The 19651-nt window shown below is 44.6% G+C and overlaps 1 protein-coding gene across 1 annotated transcript; it reads right to left on the reverse strand.

The window, feature by feature from the left end:
• Positions 1-4810: 4810 nt before the first annotated feature.
• On the reverse strand, positions 4811-18967 carry R3HDM4 (R3H domain containing 4). The gene is made up of 8 exons (XM_089496521.1): positions 18794-18967; positions 15078-15235; positions 13770-13888; positions 12511-12631; positions 11372-11457; positions 10132-10217; positions 9176-9231; positions 4811-7840 (listed from the first exon to the last, which is right to left on the reverse strand). Exons 1-8 carry the CDS (start codon positions 18874-18876, stop codon positions 7737-7739), a joined length of 813 nt encoding a protein of 270 aa, XP_089352647.1. The 5' UTR covers positions 18877-18967; the 3' UTR covers positions 4811-7736.
• Positions 18968-19651: the final 684 nt, after the last annotated feature.

Genomic DNA, 19651 nt, shown 5'->3' on the forward strand with positions numbered 1-19651 from the left:
TTTGGAAGCATTTGTGCACCAGCTTTTAGGGATGCTTGGCTCCCCCGACTCCTCAGTAGCTAATAAATGTGTGGTTATTCTGCTAACCTGAAGTCTAATAACCAAAGACAAAATAAAAACTAGAGGGATAGATAGATACAGTAGATAGATAGATAGATAGATAGATAGATAGATAGATAGATAGACAGACAGTTGTTAGGATTGTCAGTTTAGGATTTTCCCAGGCTCTGGTTTCCAGGTCAAGACCTAGGGGTGGTTCCTTGTGATGCCATTAAATGTTGCATTTCACTCTTTTAATGTGTTTAATTAATAATGATGGAGTTATGGAGTTAAAGCTCCATCCATAACTCCATTTATGGGACAGAATCAATTGCACTCTCTGCCCCATAAAACCCCATGATAGATTTGCCTTTGGTTCTCCATAAAGCGGAAACAACTTGAAGGCACGCGACGAAAACAAAAATAACAGTTGCAGGAATTGGGATGCCATGCACCAGTTTGGCACCAGAAAACAAAGGTAATCGTGACAAGAGGTTGCCTGAGCATGTGCCAAATTAACCTCTTTTTTTGCTACTGATGGGAACATTAAGCCCAATAAAGAAGAAGAAAGGACTGCATGTTGTTGAAGTGTCTATCTGTCTGTCTCTGTGCATATAAGACAGAGAGAGACAGGTCAAACTTTGAATTAATATTAATTAATTGAATTAATATGAATATAATACTGGCATTAACACCCCAGTTCCTGCTTCAAAAGCAACCATGGAGAGTCCAGCCCATGCTCCAAATTATATATATATGCGCGCTTCTGAAAATACAGAGAAGGTGCAAATTTTCTTTAATGGGGTCAGTCTGTGCAAAGGATTGTGTTCATGTGTTTGTGGCACCGTATCCTAGTCTGCTGATAGGCATTCGGAGATGAAAGAGAGAAAATTAGCAGCATCCTTAACTGGTTACCATTCATGCGTCTTATGCTGCATACCCATTGCCATGCTCCACCAGTGAAAGCTTTGTGATGCATCTCTGCCATGTACTGTACTGTCTGCTGCACCATCTAACACCAATGAAGCTGATGCTATTCTCACACATGTCAGAAGTGCATGGAAGGAGTACACTCTTTTTCCACATGTGGTGGAATTGTCAATATGCTAAAGAAACATTGGAAAGGCATACACACCTTGGCTTTAAAAATCCTGAATTGCAAAAGAAGTTTCGACCTGAAATTGTATCTACTGGATATGACTACAAATGAAATGTTAGCAAAGCAGCTTTTCTTTTATATGACAACTGTTACCCATGCTGCAATATAAATTTTGGAATCAATGATAACCCTTGGATGACCCCTGGCCAGACTCCAAGCCTGTCCGCCATTACTGGCAAAGCGAGAGGACATGTACACCTCCCCTAAGGGAGTTCCTATATTAACATCTCAGAGGGTCCAGGGAAGTCGCATGAAGGGATTATCTCAAGGCTGGGAAGAGTGAAAGGATTGCCTTCCCTGAAGCTATCAACCTCCTCCTCGAACCTATTGTCCAAGTGGCATAAGCCCTTTATACTATCTAAAGCAGACATCCAGGTGAAAAGAAAATCTTTAGAACACCTTTGTTTCGGCCAAGCCAGCCTCTTTGCCTCAGGCCAGATTTGGCCTATAAAAAGTCCCCACTTTGGCTGCTCAGTGCGCCATTTTCAAGGTCTACTTGCTCCACGTCAGTCAGACCTCTGTTTTGGTAGCCGGCATTTCTGCTCACTCCCAGGTTGCGGAGCAGACTTGTCTCACTGTCCAGCACCCCATTCGCTCCCCGGAGGGAACCTACATTCTGGCAAGCATCTCCATTAGTAGCGCCTGAAATCTGTTCCCATTTTTCCAACCCTAATTTTCCTGAGTCCTGAGTGTGTGGGTGAGTGTATGCGCAACGCATGTGTTTTTCCCCTATTTCAATAAATTAGACATCTAGTTATTAATATCTGTCTCAGCTTTATTTATTGGGATCCCCTGGTCTACTCCGTATACATATCGGGAGGGCGATTTCGGTGGGCTCTCGTAGCCAGCCCCCTCTTGCAATATTTGAGCTAATAACAATAATAATAAAATTCCCCTAAACGGACCCTTGGCTACACAACCGCAGCTCATATTTTGTATGGGGGAAATGGAAGAAAAAGGAATTCCTCGATAGTAAGTAACAGTTATAAGGAGAGGAAAGTCATTAGATTTTAAAATAATAATAATAATAATAATAATAATAATAATAGCTGATGCTATAGCAGTAACATGTAAACATTCAGCACTGAAAAAACCCCGGGGGAAGCCTGGACTCAGTGCAAAAGGATCCTTGAAAGGTGGCCATCCAGCCAACCTCTGTTTAAAAATCTCTAAGAAAGAATCATCCCATACCTTCCATGGGAATCCATTTGGTTCTTATCCTCAGGACGTTTCCCCCCCAAATCCTTCCTTGGAGTTTGAATTCATTAGTTAAAGTTCTAGAATCCAAGACTTGGAAGAGACCCCCAAAGGACATCCAAACCAACCCCCTTCTGCTACGGAGGAAGACACAGTCCATTTAAGAGAATGCTATCAAGCTGGTCCATCAATGGTACTCTCCCCAATGCTAATCCAAAATGCTGGAGGGTTGTGAAGGTAGGGGAACCTTTACAGATATGTGGCTGGATTGCCCCTTGGTATTGGACAGAAATTTTACAGCACATCTCCAAGATCACTAAAGCAAGTATACAGTTATCCCCACTTCAGCTCCTGTTCTCCATTTTTATGAATGAAAACAAAGCCCTGCAGCATAAAGGACTTATTAGTTTGCTTCTGGCTATTGCTAGGCTTGAGATAGCCAAGAACTGGAAAACTGGAAAGTTGACTATTGCAGGACAGAAGACTAGACTCTGGGGCTTGTGGCTAATGGAGAAAATGGCAGAGAAGATACATTCTGGATTGACCTTTCATGAGATTTGGCACCCATTCATTGAATACATCCAGCAAGATTTAGTCTCTAGACATCCCCCAATTTTAGCTAAATTTTTAGGGAAAGATGTCTTTCAGGATCCCTGAATACACCTTTCATCTATAACTTTCAGGGCCTTATCTGGGTTATGGCCTGTATTTATTGTTGTTTCGGTGTACTGTTTGTTGTTATATTTTGCTTTAGAATGTATTAATAAAATTTTAATTAAAAAAAATCTTCAGGAAGTTAGGTGGATTTGGAATTGGTTGACCAGCTGAACCCAAAGGATGCTCAACAATGGCTCCTTTTCCCCCTGGAGAGAAGTGACCAGTGAGGTGTCCAGTGGGGCTCTGTCCTGGGCCCAGGGCTATTCAACATCTTTATCAATGACTTAGAGGACAGAATTGGGAGCATACTTATCTAATTGCAGATGACACCAAATTAGGAGGAATAGCTAATACTCCAGAGGACAGGATCAAAATTGAAAATGACCTGAATAGACTAGAAAGTTGGGCCAAGGCTAACAAAATGAAATTTAACACGGAGAAATGTAAGGTACTGCACTTAGGGAGGAAAAATGAAATGCACAGATATAGGATTGTGGGGGACCCCTGGCTGAATGAAACTACATGTGAACGGGATCTAGGAGTCCAAGTAGATCACAAATTGAACATGGGTCAACAGTGTGATGCAGCAGCTAACAAGGCCAATGCAATTTTAGGCTGCATCAATAGAAGCATAGTGTCTAGATCAAGGGAAGTAATAGTGCCACTGTATTCTGCTTTGGTCAAGCCTTACCTGGAATATTGTGTCCAGTTCTGGGCAAAACAATTCAAAAAGGATATTGAGAAACTGGAGCCATGTGTCCAAAAGAGGGAGACTAAAATGGTGAAGGGTCTGGAAACCACGAAGCCCTATGAGGAAGGACTAGGGAGCTGGGGATGTTTAGTTTGGAGAAGAGAAGGTTTAGAGGTGATATGATGATAGCCCTGTTTTAACATTTGAAGAGATGTCATATTGAGGAGGGAGCAAGCTTGTTTTCTGCTGCTCCAGAGAACAGGACATAATGGAGCAAAGGATGCAAACTCCAGGAAAAGAGATTCCAGCTCAACATTAGGAAGAACTTCCTGAGAGTAAGGGCTGTTCAACAGTGGAACACACTCCTTCCTTGGAGATTGTAGTGGAGCCTCCTTCCTTGGAAGTCTTTAAACAGAGGCTAGATGGCCATCTGTCAATGGGGATGCTTTGCCTGAGAGTTCCTGCATGGCAGAATGGGGATGGACTGGATTGCCCTTGGGCAGTGATGGAGAACCTTTTAGAGACCAAGTGCCCAAACTGCAACCCAAACCCCACTTATTTAACGCAAAGTGCTGCGTCCCTCTGGATTTCTAGTGACAAACTCTAGTGAAGTCTGTGTTGGGATGATGGTGCATGTGCCCACAGAGAGGGCTCTTAGTGCCACCTCTAGCACGCGTGCCATAGGTTCACCATCACTGACCTTGGGGGGTCTCTTGCAACTCTATGATTCCCAATGTTGAAGTGGAACCTCTGCTGTAGTGTGAATCTATTGCTCCATGTCCTAATCTCGGTAACTGTAGAATACATCTCCATTTCCTATGAAACAGCCCTTCTGGTGGAATGCTAGTGTTGGCAGGGGCACCCAGAAGCCATGGAGTCCAGCCTTCCCTCAATTAAGCATCTCCAGCTAGACTCTTCTCAGGAGGTAACTGTTCAGTCTCTTCCTGCAGATGTCCAAAGAAAGACCCAACAGCTCTGATGCCAAATTGGTATGCTTCCATAAACTACCCCAATTGTACTGGCACAGCTGGCTGGTGTGATAAAGTCCTTAAAAACAACCACCACAATTCTTAAAAGCATTAATATTTATTTACACAGAAATGCCTCTATGGCAGGGACCGTGGTTTGCTAATGTCAAGGCAGTTTATACATTCTTTAGAAGCCAACGGCAAAGGCATGTCTGGGGATTACTCTCAAATGTGATCCTTTCCTTTCCTCAAATGCGCAGAAAAATGAGCGCGTCAGATAGAAAATAAGCAGAAAGGTTATCCCCCAAAAAACCAACTTCTACACTCCGGGATTCCTTTCCCCATAAAGGTACCGACAAATATGCAAGTTCCCAACTCCACAGCTCAGAATGGCATATTTTCCATTAAAAGCGGGGGGCAGAACCGACTGGGCAATTGGCTGCCCTATAAAACTGTTAGCACCATCTCTCACCCAAAGGAGTACAAGTCGGACAACAGTGATTTCATCCAAAATTTAAGAGATGTTGCCCTGCGGACACGGTCTGTGAATCGCACAACACGCCATCCAAAACGCACACGTGCCATTGCAAACTATTCCGAAGTGAGACAACTGGACAACATAGATTAAAAACAAATGCAAAGCTTTGGTTGATCACGTCTTTGAGCATGCAAAAGTAATGATAATAATAAAAATCCAGACCTGGAGTACAACTTCCAAGAAAAATGTACAGATTTTGGTCAACCTGCCCTACCTCAAGCTCTTCATTCAGAAGGTGAGCAACAACAGCAAGGTTATAACGCACCTGTCCCAAGTCGACATATTCTGCACCAAAGCCTTAATCCAGAAAAAAAAATAGTACATTTTATCTAATGCATGCCTCTGATTAAATCCATAATTAAAAATGCAATTATTTCCCTGTCATCAAAAGTGGCAAATCCAAGGCCAGAGCAAAACGGATTCAAAACTCTTTGGAAAGGGAAGAGTTGCAAAGATAATCTAGGCATTTGTGGCACATGAGTCACAGCAGAGATGGAGAATTGCCACCTTGGTTTTCTGTGTCTAATGGGCCTTTGCCCAGCAAAATGCCCAATTCAAGAGGCACATCCAAAGATACCAGCAACAAATTCTTCGGTGTTTTCTTTCTTTCAAGGAGGGGGTTTCACACGTACACACACTTACATATAAAACATCAACTATACAAAATGCGTTTGCAGAACTGGGAAGTGGTTGTGCGTCCATTTAAAAAACTAAGACTGTGGGATGAAGAAATAATGAGTTTGTGCCAGTTTAGATGGGTAAAATCCAGGCAGTGTTTACCTTGCCTCTGGGCACAACCCAGTTTCAAAAGTTGTGGGTTAAATCTGAATTAAAATAGAAGTCCGAAAGGCCAATTTCTGCTGCAGAAGCACCCAAAAGTGGCACCCGGTTGCTACCGAGTCCAAAAACACCACCCAAAATGAGCGACTGAGACAAACACAGATAAGATTTGATTGATCATGAATGATAAATCATTGCAACTATAAATGAACAACATGCCATTGCAACTAAATATGCCATTGCAACTAGTTTGAAACTTCCCTGTTCAGTGGCAGTCTCTCTCTGAAGGCAACAAACTATGGTTTTTTCCTGGTTGTGCTTCCTTTGCAATGTTATTTAGACCAACCAGCCAGCGCTGGTCAAAATTTAAAAAGCAAGCCAAGAAATATGCATGTGCTTTTCAAAACAGAGATATCCAAAAGTAGGAAACTGTTCAGAGTATCATGGGAGATTCCCAAGATATTCTGCAAAAGGCAAAAAGTGAAATGGTGTGAGTGCGAGTGTTTTCTTTCTAAAGTGTTTGCAAAAGGAAAAGACAATCGAAGGAGATTTTCACTCGGAGACAATTTTTTTAGAAAGGACGGCTATCATGCCAAAACTGAGCGAAGGATGCAACTTTGCGGTCACCCAAAAATAAAACTTGTATTTATACCCTGCTTTTGTTTTTGTAATAAAACAATCAAAGCGGCTGACATAGTTAAAAATTCCCTTTAACTTGAACAAAAAGAGAGGGATAATCTAACTTTTATGAACCCCTCTGCGAAAAGGTATAGAAGGTGCAATCTTATCCGTCTTTATTTGGGAGAAAACGCCACTGAAAAGCATTGGGATGTACTTCCGAGAAAGGAGCATATCCGCATAAATCAACATACATTTGAGTAAGATTTTGGAATTCGATTTTGGGATTAAATAAACTCAGCTGGGCGTGCAAAACAGTTCTCCCTCTTTTAAAAAATACTGATTCAAAAATTTACTGAATTCCAGATAATTCAATTATGATTTTTTAAAACTAAAATTTGTGGTCTGGGAGGATTGCAATCCTATCATTATTTATTTGGGAAAAAACCCGACTGAAATGGGTTGGGATGCATTTCTGAGAAAGGAGGCACATTGCAAATCAGCATAAATTTGAATCATTGAGCACCGACAAAGAAACATCATCAGAAATGTTGGCATCTTCTAAAGATGGCAGCTGCCCTTTTTTTAAACGACCAATTCATTTTATTTTTTAAAAGCTTCTTCATGGGTAAAACCAGGGGCAGACTTTCAAAAACGGAAGGGTTTCCGTTAAATGTTTAAAAATACAGAACTTGGGGGCATCGTGTCGCCTATCCAATAGTCTGAAAGTGCATCCAGGGCCCAAGAGAGGAAAGTTGGTGGTTGCTTAGCAACTGCCTCCAAGGTACCTCCAAGACAAGATGGAGGGTGGTTGCTAGGCAACAACAAGGACCACTTTTCTGCCACTTTGAAGATGCTCCAGGCCTGTAAAAAAGATGGCCAAAGATGGAGAGGTGTGTGTTGTTGGTCCCCACCAGAGGCGATCCTATTGTTGACCCATCCTGGGCATAATATTGTTTGCTTTTAAATAATCCCCCCCAAAAAATACAATTTTTGTACTGTCCCCCCCCCAAAAGCATCCGGACAATCTTCAGGAGTTTGGCAACCGGTTTGGGGGGGGGGTCTCCCATGATCTCCTTCCAGCAAGTATCAGCTCATTTGCTCCAGATAAGTTGAAAGGAGAAGCCGCGGAGGCAAGAAGACTTGGCGCTTGTTGCTCACTTTCATCTGCCGTTTGCCTTCGCAGTCAGTACCTTGGAGAACAGGAAAAGACTTGTTTTTATAAAATGAATTAAAATTAAAAGCAAAGCCCTGTTCTGGAAATCAGGGTTTGATTCTCTGTTTGGCTGTGGAAACCCACTGGCTGACCTTGGGCAAGTCACACACTCCCAGGCCCAGAACATGCCATGATAGGGTCGCCGTGGGGTTGGCATAAGTCGGAAACGATTTACACACAACTTGTTCTATAGCAGGAGTGGGCAACCATGGCAGGCTAGGGCCAGGTGGAAGGCTAGTGGAAGGCGAGGGGGCAACTGTGGAAGACTAGTAAATGGCTTAGGGGGACAACAGTGGAAGGCTAGTAGATGACTGGGGGGCAACTGTGGAAGGGTAGGATACAATTGTGGAAGACTAGTGGATGGCTGGGGGGCAACTGTGGAAGGCTAGTGGATGGCTAGGGGGGCAAGTGTGGAACATTAAGAGACAACTGTAGAAGTCTAGTGGGCAAGTGTGGATAGGTAGGAGACAACTGTGGAAGGCTAGTGGATGGCTGGAGGGGCAACAGTGGAAGGTTAGTAGATGACTGGGGGCAATTGTGAAAGGGTAGGATACAATTATGGAAGACTAGTGGATGGCTGGGGGGCAACAGTGGAAGGCTAGTGGATGACTGGAGGGCAACTGTTGAACATTAAGAGACAACTGTGGAAGGCTGGTGGATGGCTGGGGGGCAACAGCGGAAGGCTGGGGGGCAATGTGAAAGGCTAGTGGAAGGCTAAGGGTGGAAGCTGAGGAAAGCTAAGGGGACAACTGTGCAAGGCTAGTGGAAGGCTAGGATGCACCTATGGAAGGCTACAGGGGCAACTGTGAAAAGGGGGGAAAAGTGAAAGCCTAGCCTCAAGATAATTTTATACACAATACTTTTAATAATTTTGAGAAACACAGCCTGTCAACACTGATCAGCCTGAAAGCAAAGGGTGCCTCTCTCTCAGCTACCCATGGGAGGGAAATTGGATTCTGGAGTATTTCAGGATTGCAGGGGACTCAACCTGTATGTGGAAATTATTTACAAGTGCCCAGTTGACCATAAGTCATTTCCTATCCTACGAGAGCTTTGGTACCAATACAAATCATTTCTAGGGTTAAGCCACCAAAGTTTGACCCATATCTTCTTTCTCCCTTTCTCCCCCAAAATGAAAAATTGGAACACATACAGAAGGTTGCTTATTCATCAACCTGGAAGGGGCAGATTGTTAAGGTGGGGCAGGAACTCAGCCTCAGTGGGAGCAAGAGATAGTGGGAAGACACCCAAAAATGAAGTGTGTGCATGTGTGCATGCACACACAGAAAAGATTAGATATGAAGCTTCTCACTGGCAGAGTTGAGGTCCATATACTGGCAGAGAGCATGGAGCAGAAGCCGCTCAAAGCTGTGAGGAAGAAAGAAAAAAGACATTTATTATTTTTATTCTTTTCCCCAGTGGAAATAAATCCTTCTAACAATTCACACAGACAAACATATACATACAAGGCACCAGATCCCATCTGATCTCGGAAGCTAAGCAGGGCCAGCCCTGGCTAGTGCTTGGATGAGAGACCAGTAATAAATCTCATGCACTGTAGGCTCCACTTCAGAGGAAGGAACTGGCAAAACAACCTCTGGGTATCCCTTTCCTAAGAAAACCCTATAAAATTTATGGGGTACCCATAAGTCAACAGGCAACGTGAAGGCACACATAGGACCAGATCCCCTCTGATTTTGGAAGCTAAGCTGGGCCAATCCTGGTTAGTCCTTGGAGGGGAGACCACTAAGGAATGCCAGGTGCTTGAGGCTCCATTTCAGAGGAAGAAACTGACAAAACCACCTCTTTGAGGATTCCTTACCTGGAAAAAAACAATTAAATTCATGAGGTTTCCATAAGCCGATTGGTGACTTGAAGGCAAATGCACACAGATACACACACAAAGCACCAGATCCTGTCTGATCTTGGAAGCTAAGCTGGTTCAGCCCTGGATAGCTCCTGGATGGGAGACTGCCAATGAAGGCCAGGTGCTGGAGACTCTATTTCAAGAACTGGCAACAACATTTCGGAGAATTCCTTGCCTAAGAAGACCCTATGAAATCCATGGGGCCGCCATAAATCAACAGGTGACTCGAAGGCACATTGGACACATGCGACTGGCCCATGTATGTTCTAGTGTTGCAAAAATGGAGAGAAATCAGCTGCGTAGCCCCTTTCCATGTACCATGCGTCATTTTCTGCACCTCTTGCCATGCTTCTAACCAGTGGTTTAAAACACCGGGGAGCAAGACAGCAAATGTCCGTTACCTATTGTCCATCATTGCCGTATAGACGGCGTGAGGGTTAGTGGAGAAAAAAGCCAGCAACTCTTCCTCCAAACCTTCCAAGGTCTCCTACAAAAAAAGCAAGAAGCAAAGTCTTTAAGCAGAGTTTTGTCTTGCAGCCTTTGCATGAGTGCAAGGTTTTGCAATCCCTCAACTCTCTGGCCCAAAAGTTAGCATTGGAACCATCCTTGGAAACTGGTTTTAATTCAGTTTGTGCAGCACAATAAAAACAGTAGTGCAAGCTGATTTATTCCATTTCTATAGTGTCTGTTCAACTTCTCTTGCACCTCTATAGGGCAAAGGGAGACAAAATGTGATTCATTTTTGTGCCTCCCCCCCCCCCCCCCCGGGTAAGAAACCATTGTGCAATTCTTTTCAAATTCATTTTTGCATTCTTGGGGGCATTTCTGTCACGTTTGGGCCACCTGGACCCCAGAAGAAGCTTTTTTTGCAACTCTTGTTCCTAGAAAATGGTCTCTCTTGAACCTAAAAATGGTCCCAAAAGGCTAAAATAAATTTGGAGTTCTTATGGCTGCATGGTAGGGAGGGAAAGCATTTCTGGAAACATTTGGAAAACGGTCAAAAATATGCTTTTCAGGTGCTGGAAGACCCAGATGAGAAGCATCCTGGACTGTCAAAAATCTTCGCATTTCAGAATGTATTCTGCCCAAAATTTGCATGGGGTTGATTTACACAGAAAACAGCATTTTCATGCAATAATAGCATGTTTATGCAATTATTTGCATTTGAATGCAAATGTGTATATGAAATGTATATGTATCGTATAAATCCCAAACTATACCATTTGGTACCCCGGAAATAATATTTCTGCATACAAATGTGTGTGTGTGTATTATTTATTTTATTTTTATCCCACCTTTCTCCCAAAGTGGAAACCAAGGCAGCTAACAACACATATAAAACACATTAAAACAACAATTAAAATCGTAGATACACACACACACACACACATATATATCTATGCAGAAATATTATTTTCTGGACACCAAATACATATATTTTTCCCTCTGCAGGAAAGAATATTTCTTTGTGACTCTGAATTCCGAATAAATCTTGCCAAAGAAAACCTTAGGCGAGGGTCACCACACTTAAGCTAGCGTGGTATAATGATTTGAATGCTGGTCTAGGAATACAGGAGACCTGGGTTCAAAGTTTGCAAAACCAGCCATCTGGTTTCTCCAAGAAATGCAGAATGTGCCTACCATGGGAATCCGGCTTCGCTTGAGGGTCATTCGCAAGCGCCGGCTGATGCGCTGAAAACACTCTTTTGGGGTGAAGGCAGGATGCTCTGCAAAAACAAGGAAAGGAAAATGTGACGTGGGACAGAAACGGCACCGGTTGGATTTCTGCCTCCTTTTCCACACAAGGAGCCTTCCAAGGAGTCCACAGAAAGAATCATAGGATTGTAGAGTTGGAAGAGACCGCAAGGGCTATCCAGTCCAACCTCATTCTGACATACAGGAAATCTAAATCAAAGCATCCCCATTGACAGATGGCCATCCAGCCTCTGTTTAAAGACCTCTAAGGAAGGAGAGTCCACCACAATCTCCGAGGAAGGAGTGTCTTCCTCTGTCGAACAGCCCTTACTCTCAGGAAGTTCCTCCTAATCTTAATCTCTTTTCCTGGAGCTTGCATCCATTGCTCCACTGTGTCCTATTCTCTGGAGCAGCAGAAAACAAGCTTGCTCCCTCCTCAATATGGCATCCCTTTGAATACTTAAACAGAGCTATCCTATCACCTCTTAACCTTCTCTTCTCCAGGCTAAACATCCCCAGCTCCCTGAGTCTTTCCTCATAGGACTTCATGGTTTCCAGACCCTTCACCATTTTAGTCGCTCTCCTTTGGACACATGGCTCCAGTTTCTCAATGTCCTTTTTGAATTATGGCGCCCTGAACACAATATTCCAGGTGGGGCCTGACCAGAGTAGAATAGAGTGGCACTATTACTTCCCTTGATCTAGACACTATACTTCTATTGATACAGCCTAAAATTGCATTGGCCTTGTTAGCTGCCACATAACAATGTTGACTCATGTTCAACTTGTGGTCTACTTGGACTCCTAGGTCCCTTTCACATGTAGTTTCATTCAGCCAGGTGTCCCCCATAATCCTATATCTGTGCATTTCATTTTTCTGCCATACTAAGCGCAGTACCTTACATTTCTCCCTGTTGAAGGTCTCTGTTTCTACCATAGATTTGTCTAATGCCTGATTTACAACGTTTAACCTCTTAGCCATCACTTCTGGACACTAGGGAGGACTTTAAACACAGGTTGGAGGTCATCTTTCAGTAGTGTTTGGGTCCAACTTAGTTCGATGGTCCTATGATCCCCTGCCCTACCTTTCCAGTTGACTTCCATTTTGTCGTTCAGTTTGTTCTTCTTCTTCCTCGTTTCCTCCTCCAAAAACAACAAGACGCGTTCTTGTTCCTCGCCGGACCGGTTCATGAAGTCATTCCAAATCTAATCCGAGACACACAGAAAGCAAAACAAAACCACCATTTCCTAACTTGTTTCCAACATCTACCCTCCTGATAGCAACACAGAACTTGGAAAAGTTACTTCGGGGGACTTCGGCTCCCATAATCCCCTCAAGATTGCATGCGTAAAAGGATTCTGAGAGTTATAGTTTGTTAAAAAAAGCGATTAAAAATGATTTCTCACCAAGCTTTGGGAGCTTGATGAAAAATAATGCATGCAATTGCTATATGCACTTTTTAAATCTTATTTGTAAACTGTTCTGTGTCCCAATTTTGGGGGGTAAACATAGTAATAATAATATTAATAATAATAATAATAATGCATTTGCCACATTTCACTGCTATTTTTTGATCCATCTTGTTGGCAAATCAACCATTTTAGGTGGATAAAACATTTTAATGTCAATTAAGTTGCCAAGAGGTTTGCAAAGCAAGTCAGGGATTCAAAAAAGTCTGGTTTGTTTTTCAAATGTGTTGAGTCACAATTCCACCACGTTTGCCAGCAAAGCCAATGGCTGGGGATGATGGGGAATGTAGTCTAACACATCTAGAAGGGGACCCCAAATTTGGGAGGGGAAGAATATTTAACCAAGGAGAATCTGGAGCTGCAGAAGTACCCTTCCACTTGCTCACTGGTTTTATGGGATGAGGCAATGGGGCTCCCATCCTATTGCCTCGTCCCATTAAACCTCTCATCTTGTAGATATTTATGGGATGGGACCATAAGGGCGCATGCAGTCCAGCCCCTGCCAATTCAGTGGATTCAAATGGCAAGGAAAAAGATTGCACCCAAAGACGAGGAAGAACTTTTTGAAGGCTATGGAAAAGTACTGTTTTGGAGGGTGGTGGATTCTTCTTTAAATAAAGGTTAGAAATCCTTTTGGGAATGCAATAGTTGCCTTCCTGCATGGCAGAATGGGGTTGGGTTGGATGACCCCTGGGGTCCCTTTCAACTCCAGATTCTTTGCTCTTGCAAAGTGGTCAATTGGGACTTGGCACCCATTCTTTCAGGAAAGTGGAGAGATGCAAAGATCTGATCTGAAAGATGAAGGGGATCTCCTACAAAATCAGGCACCTCTTTCTGGTCGAGAGAGAGAGAGAGTTTAAGAGAAACGACAAACCTTCATGTAAGTCTCATTTTTGCAGGCTTCGGTGAAGATGCTTGGAGTTGCTGGGTGAGAAAACTCGCCTTCTTCGCTGGTGCAATCGTCCCGCTCCAGAAGGGTCATCAAGTAACGTGCTGTGAGAAATAGAAAGCCATCATAAATTCTGTAATAAGCGATCCAGGGACCCAGAGAGGCAGTATCTCAGACTTGATTTTGCCCATGGCTTTACTGCAGAAACTCAATGGCAATTGAGCTGGAAAAGACACTAAGGGGTCATCCAATCCAATCCCTGCCATGCAAGAATACACAATCAAAACACTCCTGCCACATGGCCATCCAGCCTATAAGAAAAAGAGATTTACTCCTAAATGTTAGGAAGAACTTATGAACAGTTATTGAGCTGTTTGACAGTGGAAGATGCTGCTTCAGAGGGTGGTAAAGTCTCTTTCTATGGAGGTCTTTAAACATAGGTTGGATGGCCATTTCTTGGGGGTGCTTTGAGTCTGTGTATTCATGCATCGCAGGGGTTGGACTGGATGACCCGTGGGGTTACTTCCAACTATGTTTCTATGGGGCTCGACAGACCGCCCCAAAAGGGTGGCCTGGAGCAGAATGTTTTCCCTCTGGAAGGACACTGCAGCAGCCAAACCGCGCAGCATCCCTTTGGAGTAAAAAGAACCTGTGAAAAACAGGTTCTTTTTATGGTGCTGGTGACTGCATGTCGCTTCTTTTATCATGGTGGTGCCTGTGTGGATGAGCGGCTGCCATGATGACGGCAGCGGCACATTCTAGCGTTCCGGACAGTGTGGTTGCTGCGCAGAGTGGAACTCTAAAATCACCGCCGCTGTGCCGTTTACCACCGGTATGTATCGGCCCTATGACACATTTAGGGATTACACTGGTTCCTCAGAGGTTGGAGGAGCCCCCTTCTTTGGTGGTTTTAGAACAGAGGCTGGAGGGCCATCTGTCTCAGGGAATGCTTGGATTGTGTATTCCTGCATGGCAGGGGGTTGGACTGGATGGACTTTGTGGATCCTTCCAATTCTAGGATTCTATGATGCTATGATTCTGTGTATGGCTGCATGTAATAAATAGCCTAAAAGACCAACAGGGAGCCTGCTTGTCATCCCATACAAATATCCTGAGATTCCAGGAGTGTTGATGCTAGCTCTGTCTAATGTTGGTAGCCAGAAGGTGACCAAAGAGACCTCCAAAGAGATACAGATTAGCTGACAAGCTGCAAAGGCCCCTCAACCCTCCAGTCTAAGGAGACCTGGGTGCGAAACCAGGCCTGTTTCACCCCCCCAACCTAAGAACGCTTACTGTTCTCCAGCCGCTGCAAGCTCTTGCGTCCTTTGGCTCGGGGGATGAGGTCCGAGTTCCGGATGGCTTGGGTGATGTAGTACTGCTTCCGTTTGGCTGGGGAGAAACGCTTGGTGGAAGGAGCATTCCCCAGAAGGGGCAGGCAACCCTCGATCCTTCTGCAAAGGGACAAAATCCAGCTGAGAGAGAGAGTCAAACAAGGGAGCAGGGCTGCCGAGTCAGAGCTGGAAGCACTAGACTTCTACTGATACGGCTGAGAATCACATTGGTCTTTTTAACTACTGCATCACATTGCTGGCTTGTGTTCAACTTGTGGTCTACTGGGACTCCTAGATCCCTTTCATATAGAATGTAGTTCAGCCCATGGAAGGCACACAACACACATACACACAGAAATGTAATGTTGCACCCTCGTCACCAAAAAAGCACTTTGCCATAGGGAATAATACGGCTTATAACTCATTGTTTCCAACCACAGATCAACATTTGGCCCGCTCAATGGTCCCCGCCCCATCCTAGAGTTGATCTAGGTGCAAGAGATGACTCAAGGAACTGACCAAACAGGTTTTGCAATTGCTAGATGGAAGGAAATAGTCGTGCCACTTTCCTTCTGACCTCGCCAGGAATGTTGTGGGCACCGCCATTCAAGAGGAATGTGGACCAAGCTGGTCCAAGGTCTGGAACCCAAGCCTTTGGAGGGATGTTTCAGGCCGAGTTTGGAGAACGAAAGACAGAGAGATGCCATGCTAGAGCTGTTTTGAAATATCGGAAGATGGAGCCTGCTTGTTTTCTGCTGCTCCAAAGACTCAAATATGCTTCTCTGTGTCTCCGACTGATGCAGTGACTAAGGATGGCGTCCCTCCCCTGAATGCCTGCCTGGAGTCGGTAATGGGCTGGATGAGGGAAAACAAACTCGGACTGAATCCAGAGAAAATGGAAGTACTTGTGATAGGTTCCTCAGGTCTAAGGAAGGAGATTTGCCAACCTGTCCTGGACGGGGTCACACTTCCCCTGAAGGACGGAGTTCGCAGTTTAGGAGTACTTCTGGACTCGTTCCTGCAGTTGACATCTCAAGTAGATGTGACGGCCAGAAGTGCTTGCTATCAACTTTGGTTGATACACCAGCTGCGATCCTACCTGGGCCAAAGGGACCTTGAAACAGTGGTACATGCTCTGGTAACCTCTCGTCTAGATTTCTGTAATGCGCTTTACATGGGGCTACCCTTGTACCAAGCTCAGAAGCTTCAGTTAGTACAAAATATGGCAGCCAGATTGGTCACTGGTGCATCTAGGCTTGACCATATAACACGTAATCTGAAAGCTCTTCATTGGCTGCCTATTCGTTTCCGGGCTCAATACAAGGTGTTGGTTATCACCTATATAGCCCTACATGGCTTGGGCCCGAGTTACTTACGGGACCGAATCTCCCCATATGATCCGCCCCGCACACTCAACACCATCTTCCAGATATGTTTCCTCATCTCAAAGGGCCTTTACAGTAATGGCCCTGAGGTTATGGAATAGCCTTCCTCACGAGCTCCGTCTCACGACCCCCTTGGAAACATTTAAAAAGAGACTTAAAACTGTGCTCTTTCACCAAGCTTTCCCCCTGAGGAGTGAAGACCAATCTGCCTGTCTGACGACGATATTCTGCCCTTGCCCCTGGATGTCTGATGGTTTGATAAGCTATTGATGTTATATTTATTCTTCGTATTTTATAAGATTGTTGTATGTATTCTGATTTTAGTAGCCTGTAACCCTGCTTCGATCCATCGGGAGAGGCGGGGAAACACAAATAAAATTTTATTATTATTATTAGAATTATTTGCGGGGGACACACAATAAGAATTTATAATTCTTATTTCTTTTTGTTGTTGGTGGTGTTGTCATTGTTGTGTGCCTTCAAGTTGTTTCTGAATTACGACAGCCCTAAAGTGATCCTATCATGGGATTTTCTTGCCAAGGTTTGCTCAGAGGAAGTTTGCCATTGCCATTGAAGCTGAGAGAGTGGAATTGCCCAAGGTGGCCCAGTGGGTTTCCAGGGCCAAGTTCACTATTATTACTATTAGTATTACTATTATTATTCAAATTAAATTGCAATAGAGCCCCTTCTCACGCTGTGCTTCTGCAAAACAAATTTATAAAACTAAAAAGAATAAAAAGCAAATCCCTCAAAAATAGAATTATGGGAAAAGCAGAGTTGTTGCCGACAAGGGAGCTGTGTCCTTGTCGTGTTGCGTGGTTTTTGTTACCAAGTTAACAAACCGGTTGCATTTCCTCTTTGAAGGCAGCTCCCCGGCATCAAGCAAAACAACAAGGTAGTTGCAACTGCAATTTCCTATCTGCAGAAACAGATAGGAAACTTCCAAATCCGAGACCAATCTCAATCAGTTATGTGGTGTGTGTGTGTGTTGTTGTGTGCCTTCAAATCATTTCTGACTTATGGCAACCCCAAGGCAACCCTATTCGTTTCTTCAGAGCAGGTTTGCCATGGCCATTCTCTGGGGCTGAGAGAGTGTGACTCACCCAAGTGGGTTTCCATGAGCTGAGCCAGAATTCGAACCCAGGTCTCCGGAGCCATAATCCAACGCTCAAACCACAGTATTAAATCATTTCCCCATATTGGGTTTAGCCCACTTTGGTGACTCAATTTAGGGTGTGTCTACACTGTAGAAATGATGCAGTTTGACACTACTTTCAGTGCCATCACTATGGAATTCTGGGATTTGTAGTTTTCACAAGGTCGTGAAATTAAAATTGTGGAAAAGGGGAATATTTTGATCTGGCGGGGGCTGTTTGCTTAGCTGGAGAAAGCGCAGCCCAGCAAGATAGGGCCTACAGTCTTAAAAGGTGGAAAGGGATCCCAGGGGTCATCCAATCCAACCCTCTTAAACCATGAAACCCTCTTGAAAGATGCCCATCCCACCTCTCTTGAAAGCCCCCCAAAGAAGGAGGAGCTCCCCACCTTCAGAGGCAGTCCATATTATCCCACCGCCCTGGAAGAATAAGGCTGCAAGGGACCCTAGAGGGCCATATAGTCTGACCCCATAAAGCCTGGCAGGAGGAAGCAAAAGCACCCCTGGAAGGTCCTCTCCAGCCTCTCTTGAAAGCCCTCCAAAGGAGGACAGTTCCCAGCTCCAGAGGCAGTCCATACCTCCCACTGGCTTACAGCTTCTATGATCCTATGACCATGAGGCTGCAAGGGACCCCAGGGGGCCATATAGTCCAACCCTATAAAAGGTCCACATCCAGCCTCTCTTGAAAGCCCTCCAAAGAAGGAGAGTTCCCAACCTTCAGTCCATGTTATTCCACTGGCTTACAGTTTCTATGATCCTATGACATTATGGAGCAATAAGGCTGGAAGGGCCCCCTGGGAGGGGCATAAAGTCTCAATCCCTTCTCAATCTTTGGTCCTTTAGTGTTTTTTTAAGACTTCAACTCCCAGAATTCCTGGACACTGAGCCTACTGACTGGGGCTTCTGGGAAGTGAAGTCCAAAAGCATCTGGAGGCTCTGAGGTTGAGAAGCACTGCCTGAAAAACCAAGCCAAAGGAGCCTCATCCAAGGCCTCTTGGGAGCCCTGTCCTTCCACTGCCTGCAAATGCTGGAGCCCTATGGGGCATCCCTGAGAGACAGCAAAAGCCGGCCTGGCAGCTGCCTGCCTGCCTTCCTTCCTTCTTTGCCCAGCAGCCCTTCCTTCCCAGCCCTTGGACTCACCCATAGTCCCCCTCCAAGGGGCCTGCTCCTGGCTGCTGGGGCTCCTCCTGGGTGCCTCCAGGGCCTTCTTTCAGCCCCACCATGGCTGCCCCTCCTGGGATCCCCTCTGCTTCCCCTCTCCTGAACCCAGCAGCTCCTAAAAAAAGATGATGGGGAAGAGAAGGGAAGGGGCTCCACCCACCAGGAAGTGACGTCAAATGGGACGTGGCGGGAGGGGGAGAGGCAGGGGTTGGGGCTTGCCTTGCATGCAAATCCGCCTGCTGCAAAAGGAAGGAAGGAAGGAAGAAAAGAGAAAGGAAAGAAAGAAAGAAAGAGGGGAAAGAAAGAAAGAGATGAAAGAAAGAAAGAAAGAAAGAAAGAAAGAAAGAAAAGGGAGAGGAAGTGAAGGAAGGAAGGAAGAGATAAAGGAAAGAAAGAAAGAAAAGGAAGGAAAGAAAGAAAGAAAGAAAGAAAGAAAGGAAGGAAGGGGGAAAGAAGGAAGGAAGGAAAGAAGAAAAAAGGAAGGAAGGAAGAGGAAAAGGACAGGAAGAAAGAAAGAGGGAAAGTAAGGAAGAGAAAAAGGAAAGGAGAAAGAAGAGAGAAAGCAGGAAAGAAGAGGGAAAGGATGGAAGGAAAGAACGAGGGAAAGAAAGAAGAGAGGAAGGAAGGAGGGAAAGGAGACCAGGAAGGAAGGGAGGGAAAGAAAAAGAGGAAAGGAAAGAGAGGTAAAGAAAGAAGAGAGAAAGAAAGAAAAGAATGGAAAGCAAAAAGAGGAGAGGATGGTCCTCCTTGGCCAAAGTGAAGCTTTGATGGGGGGGTTAATTTGCAGAACAAGAGATAGACTACAACTCCCAGGTTCCCTTTCCAGCCTTGGCTGGG

Source organism: Sceloporus occidentalis, unplaced genomic scaffold (assembly GCF_023333645.1).
Source record: "Sceloporus occidentalis isolate IW3139 unplaced genomic scaffold, rSceOcc1.0.p SCAF_91, whole genome shotgun sequence".
Lineage (NCBI taxonomy): Eukaryota > Metazoa > Chordata > Lepidosauria > Squamata > Phrynosomatidae > Sceloporus > Sceloporus occidentalis.

Coding starts and splice junctions, on each gene's coding strand:
- R3HDM4 (XM_089496521.1), bottom strand. CDS start 18,876: ATGGTGGGGCTGAAAGAAGGCCCTGGAGGCACCCAGGAGGAGCCCCAG. Junction 15,236..18,793: donor CCCTTGGAGGGGGACTATGG/GTGAGTCCAAGG, acceptor GTCCCTTTGCAG/AAGGATCGAGGGTTGCCTGC. Junction 11,458..12,510: donor AATGGAAGTCAACTGGAAAG/GTAGGGCAGGGG, acceptor TTGTTTTTGCAG/AGCATCCTGCCTTCACCCCA.